Here is a 6,813-nt window from a genome sequence, read left to right on the forward strand (position 1 = left end):
CTGGAGAAGAACTGAGCAAATGATTTACTTTTCCCCTGTCCTTCCAGGTCGGTAACGATCAGCGGGTCTCGACACTCCACACGTAGCTATCGAGCGAGCTGCGGCCGCCCGCTTTGCCATCATTAAGCGTGAAAACAAAGGCTTTCCTGCAGGCCGCTAAGGAGCAGCGCCAACTCCTTGCTCTTTCCACTTCTTTGTTGTCTTTTTGCGGCTGATGCGAACATGATGGACGGTTCTATCTGCTGCCCAGTGGGCATCCTCGTTGCCCCCCCGGCCACCGGGAGCCAGTCCATGGGCTCAGACATGCTCACCTCCGGCGGCAGCACCAAACCTCTCACTTTCTCCATCGACCGGATTATGGCCAGGACACCCAAACCTAAGTCGATACCGCTCAGCACCTGGTTCCAGACCTCTCCCGTGGGGAATCCCAACGTGTGTCCGTCCTCACTGCACTGCATGATCCCACTGGTACCGCTCGGGTATGAGGCGGGCCACCGACTCAGCGTCAGCGGGCTGGATCTGGGCCACTTGGATGGCTCTCACCTGCCGGCACCTGTAGATATTTTGGGATTCTGCTTGAATTACCGAACCCAGCAGGAAGACTCCGTTGTGAACCAAAGCACAGGTCAGTACAAATTTTTCAGACCGCGGGTGGTGAACCAGTCCTCCCTCTCCACCATGAGCACCATGTGCTACCTGAACTGCACTGGCAATGGAGGGGCCTGCGCCCCGCCCGCCGGCCTGGTTAACCTGCACCCGATGGCCTCGTACCTTCTCACCACCGGACACAATGCCCTCATCGTGGAAAAGATCAAACAGCAGGGCGGGGAGCGCAACTCGGTGTCCAGAATGCAGGCCTTCAAGCAGCTCTCTCCCAGCCAGATCCAGCACTACATGAAAGAAAGTGATCAAATGCTCAAGGACAAGATGTTTAAAGGTTCACCGGCAGCAGCGGCCCGACTGAGCGGCTCCTGTTACGCCAGCAAACCCAAAGTGTTCACCTGCCAGGTCTGCAGAAAGGTGAGCCGGAGCTGGGGCTACTTCCAGCAGCCTGCAGGAGTGGTGTCAGACTGCAGAGGGCTTTTATCGCCTTTTACATTTTTTTAAAGATTATTTCTGTCTAAATATGGCAAAAGTTTGATTGCTATGACTGGTTTACCAAAACATATATAATGCCTTTACTTTTCAACATTTAAATTTGGACACACTCAAAAAAGGAAGGAAATTTCAAAAAGGAAAGGAAATTAAATTTGTAAATAAAGAAACAAATTAATAAAATGGACCCTAAAGTATTACTTGCTTTTCACCTCTGTTTTTTTCTTTTTTAGTTTTTTTCTGTTGGATAGACAATTTATGTTTCTGCTTGCTGTTCGAATGGGAAAATAAAGGCCCAATAGATAAGAAGCGGAAAAATGATTACTATATCTATGTATGTTTTGCCATTTTAAAAATTCAGCAATTCCAGATTTTTGTTAAAAGAAAATAACACGAAGGATCGACTCGCTGCGGCGTTTTATCTGATGGGAGCTAGGAACCCTAAACAAACTCCTGTTATTTGCTGCGTTAATGAGATTCATTTTCACTGAAGTGGATGTGGTCATTCAGAATCAAGGGGATACTAGATTGCTTTTTGGGGGTCGGGGGTTGGTTTGTTTTGTTTCTTTTTTGAAAATTGATGAATCACAATCAAAAAAGTATATATTATTAATAATAATAATAATAATAATAATAATAATAATAATAATAATAATAATAATAAAGCAGTAGGTGTCATTTGATCTAAGTCTTTGTTCCTTTTCTCATTTCTGTTTATTTTTCCACTCTCAGGTGTTTAACGCGCACTACAAGCTGACCCGGCACATGCCTGTGCACACTGGCGCGCGGCCGTTCATCTGTAAAGTTTGCGGGAAAGGGTTCCGTCAGTCCAGCACTCTGTGCCGACACAAGATCATCCACACAAAGGTGAGATCGAGGAGTGCTTCTCGGTAGGCTACATGCGCTGCATCTGGGACTTCTTTGGTTTCATGTTTTAATTCTGCAAAATGCTTTGAATCAAAATTATTAAGCCTGTTTATTAATTGATTGATTTGTCTTTTTAGAAAATTGTTTGCTGGTCTGTTTATTATTTTAAGTAGAAATACAAATCACAATTAGTTTGTTCTAAAATGGTTGAATAACATTTGACCACCGATCAACTTTAAAAATGTGTTTTATTTTTTCATAACATTTTTCCAGATTGAGCCAGAAAACCCACGTTCGCAGAAATTTATTTTGAGAAAGATCTTACTGAATTACACATTATTTCAAAGTTTTAAAGAAACAGGAGGGGAGAGAGAGAATAGGTACACCCTTATGTCAATCAAATTTGACAGGTGATGGTCAAGGCAGGTTCTCTGGAAATGGGGTCCAGATGTTCGAGCATCTGACCCATAGCAGCAACTATTGCTTAAATAAATGCTTGCGCTAACTGCAGACTGTGTTTTTTTCTCTCTCTCTCCAAGCATCAGAAAGTTTCAAGATGAGCAGGATAAAATATGTGACCGGTGATCTGTTTTCCGCTCCAAGCCAGGAATCCTTAGCGCACTGCGTTAGTGAAGATTTGCAATCGCAGTTTTGTTAAAAAAAAACTTTGGCCGTACATCAGAATTCAAAGAGCAGAGTGAGTCTTTTGTTTGGTAAAAAAAAGTTATTGCATTTTGTTTAAATGTCACTTTTCAACAGTTAAATCATATCCTGATTAATTTTGTTTTTTAAACATAAACTTATCTCTTAATAGAAAAGCTGGTGGGACAATGTGCAGTCCTAACACATGATCAACACTTCATATACTATCTGGTAAATATGCCACGGTCAAATATACTGCCTGGGACCAAAATCTGGTTCATTTTCTTTTTCAATCTGGTAACTCTATCCTTCCTATTATGTATGTCAGATCACAAAGAAAAAGCGAGTCAGAAACCGACATATGTCGACTTCAGACAGAGTCTGGAAGACATGAAATCTCACTGCTTAGAATATAACTGCAGACTGTTTTACTTTTATCATGTAATGTCTGATTTTATCCATATTTTCAGGGGGAACATTGTGGAACCAACATGTACGTTTACTGCCTTCTTTCTTTGTTTATTTATTACTTGACACAAATGGAGTTCCATAAAGTCTCGTAGTAAAAGTCACATTAAGACACAATCAGAATGCCTCATGCTGAACCGATCCTCCCCACAACCATCCTCCAACGTTTGTTCATGTCAGAGTTTTAACAAGAAAGAAAAACACCGAGTACAACCGGTAAAATTGTCACTTTATAAGTCACAAGTGTACATTTTATCTTTAGGTTTTATGTAACACCATGCTTATAAGCTACATTATTTTTGCTAAATAATATCACACTGAACACAAATCCTGATCATCGATCTCTACTGGATCTGCTCCTTTCTTCTTCTGCAGGCCCCGGATTAACAGGAACAAAGTTTTGTTTCTTTTACATTGTTGTTTTTAGAGCACACAAATGATAAGGTACTTAATAAATTAAAATAAAAGTTGTTCATTTACATTATATTCATTTAGCCACAAAAAAAGTTATTAGTTATACTCCACAATTCAGAGGGGAAAAGTTTTAGACATGTTAATGAGATCCAAATTTTTTCAAAGTTTTGACACACCTTAAAGTGTCTTCGTTTCGTGGAGTCTTTTCAGTGAAGTTAGCGTTGGTGGAGGGAAACTTGCTGTCGCTGTTCTGCTCAGTCAGAAAGTTACTAATGTCAGAAAAATATGGGAAAAAAATCAACAAGCATGTTTGCATTAAAAAAAAGAAGTCATATCATATTTTCACTTAAGACTTATAAAGTTGTTTCATGATTTTGGTTATGGCTGTAGAACTTGAACTGAGGTAACACTAAACAATAAATCGTTGGGTAGATAGTGTGAAAAAGAGGAGATGTTAAAGACATGCTAACCTAAATGTTTGCAAATGCATCCATTGTTGAAAATGAATCAAACACATGTAACACAGTGTAATGATTCACCTCTGCAACACTTTGAGTCACCAAGCTTTATGCTTTCCAAACCGTTGCTATTTGGTCAGTTTGATTTCAAAAGAGCCGATGACATTTTTTATTACAGAAACATAAAATTTACACTTAAAATTTACTCATCCTTAAAAGATGACTAGAACGAAACTCACTGCGTACAGTGATGGCGATGAGTTCGGCCAAAAGTAAAACATTCAGGATTCCCAAAGCCACACAGAGGCAGAGACTCTCTTTGAAGCTGCTCGAACCTTGACAAAAACCTGAACCTTAGCAAAATACACACTAGATTTCTCTGTAACATTATCCTTACATGTGTGAATAGATGCAGTTTGTCTAGCAGACTCCATATTGACGTAAATTTCCTCCATCGCTTCAGACTTTCTGCTGGCTTTTAACATTGACTATAAAATCCACAGCAGTCGTGGAACTAAGTGGAAAACTGTGGGAAAGAGGTGAGATGTGTCTGGTGTTCAACATAAAAAAGTAACATATTTTAGAGATAACAGTCAAATAAAGAAATTCATGTGTATGATTTCAATATTCATTTTTAAAATATCTTACACAACATACGATTCTTGAAGGTTTCAATAGTTTCATAAGTTCATATTTGCTGATTCGGTCAATGAATATTGTTTGTTACTTCCCAATAGTAAGCCCCGCCTACTCCTCACAACTCTTTGGACTCACTACTGCCCAGTTCTCTGTCTAACAGGCCCGGAAAATCCCCAAAACTCGGGTCTTACCCTAGAGATAGTTTGAGGAGAATTATCTGTTTAAACTGAGGTTGGAAAGGACTCGTCTAGCTCTGACTACCTTTGATCCAGAAGTTATGACCCTTTTCAGTTGAGGAACAATCAGCTGAGTAGCCCTCACAGCTGCATAACCCCTACAACCACTCCTGTTAACTGTAGCTCCTTTCCTAATATAACAGCACTTATTAATAGCTAGATTAAGCTTAGTGACTTAGATTCAAGTCCCAGGGTCATTATTTTAACACTCACCAGAGGAAAACACAAAGCCACCCTGTCTCTAGAATCATGTATATTAACTTTACCATATTTAGGAGAACCAACAATAATTAAGACTGACACAATTAAACTCACTGTTCACAATTCTCATTAGAATTTTAGAATACAATTTTATTAAGCAAGCTTTAGCAGGGGCATATGACAACAGGTTAAATTCCCAAAGGTTATAAAAAAGGTAAAAATATAATATAATCAAACTAGGATTAATCACATCCTATCTTAGGATGTGATTAATCCTAAAATAGGATTAGGACCAGGCTTTGAGGGAAGCTGGTTAACTCATACCCAATGGTTTTTGGTCTCGGCAGCTGTAATCTTTAGATGTCCTTGGTCAGAGTCTTTGTCCAGCCGGAGCAAAGTCCTCTTTTCTGAAGAGAAGCGGAGCAAAACCGTACGTTGTTCTTATAACGTGCAGAATCTTGGTCTTTAAATGACCTCCGTCTCTTTTCCAAGTCGGCTGCAACTGAATTGAGAGCGTTGGGTAGAGGCAGAGGAGTTGGTCGGATCTGGAACCAGGGTCGGTGGCTGGTGGAACTCGTCCCTTCTAGGCGGCGTGAAGTCTTGGAGCTTCCCTCGGTCCCGGGGTGTAGTCCTCTGCTGGTCTTTAGCCTGCTTCCTCTTGTTGGCTCCTCTTCTGTGCCGCGGACGAAGAACCCCGTTCTTCTCCTGAGCTCCACCTTTTAAGCCCTCTCAACGTAGGGCAGCCTTCGGGGCAGGGCTGCGTCTTTTTAGAACCTTCCCACTATGTCTCACTGTCTGTGGAAAGTCCCAACCTTCCCCAACTTCCCCAACTCCCTCGTGACACATTCCTTGTTTACTGGTGACCATCTGTTTCTGATTATGCTGCACCCATCGCCCCCGCTCAGGAATCTTTTACTTTGTCGACATTTTACTTCCGTATGTTTCTTCCTCACTCATTATCCTTAATCTTTAATAATCAATGATTATTATACAACAATCAAGTTGTTCAAACCTCAATTCCCATAATGTAATAAAATCAACTGATTAAGAGTACAGAACATATATTATTATAACATTCAACTGATTAAAATTACAGATCATACATTACAGACATTTCTTCATTGGCATGTGTATTTTTACTTTAAACCTGTTATAAACCATAATCATCATTAAATCATTATACAAGGTTTACTATTATTTCCCAGGCTTTTATTCCGTTTTCTGCGTGTACCTGGACAGATCTCACATGCTTATTCCAGATTTCATGACACCCCCTCCGTGAGATCGGACGGTACTTCGCAGAAAATTAAATTTTTCGCTACCAAAAGTCCAATGCATCACCACCATGGAGGGTCAGAATATCCCTTTTGTAGCAGGTCACCGGAGAAGATGATGGCGTCCAAGTGTCCACAATCTCATATTCCGTTAGGGGAGAAGGTGGAGAAGACCAGATGTCGCTGTGTAGCCCATCATCTGCAGCCGAACTGGACGGCCCAAAGGGGTTGATGCGCTCCAAGTGAGGGGGTGAGGTCAGAGAGCGCACTTCGGCCACCAAATCCTGCGGTGGGGCTGCTGGAAAGCTGCAACTTTCCTCGAGTTCCTTCAGCAGGTTCTCGAAGTCCATAGCAAATGAAGGGGACTGCGCCTGGCAGCTGCAGGCGATGGAGGAGCTGACGTTGCTACTTTGTTCCTGGGGTGATGGGAAGGGTATGTCGTCGGTCTGGCATGCTTTCTGAGATGAACTGAGGAGCTCAGTTTGAGTACTCTATACGTGAGTTGCAATGCTGGTTTGG

At 41.4% G+C, this 6,813-nt stretch overlaps 1 protein-coding gene across 1 annotated transcript; it reads left to right on the forward strand.

The window, feature by feature from the left end:
* The first annotated feature begins 222 nt into the window (after positions 1-222).
* Positions 223-3,459, forward strand: LOC145550431 (fez family zinc finger protein 1-like). Its single transcript, XM_081604381.1, has 3 exons — positions 223-1,020; positions 1,828-1,962; positions 3,448-3,459. The coding sequence occupies exons 1-3, from the start codon at positions 223-225 to the stop codon at positions 3,457-3,459; spliced, it is 945 nt and encodes a 314-aa protein (XP_081460507.1).
* The last annotated feature ends 3,354 nt before the right edge of the window (positions 3,460-6,813 follow it).

This window comes from Poecilia reticulata, unplaced genomic scaffold (assembly GCF_904066995.2).
Source record: "Poecilia reticulata unplaced genomic scaffold, P_reticulata-male-v2 Scaffold_45, whole genome shotgun sequence".
Lineage (NCBI taxonomy): Eukaryota > Metazoa > Chordata > Actinopteri > Cyprinodontiformes > Poeciliidae > Poecilia > Poecilia reticulata.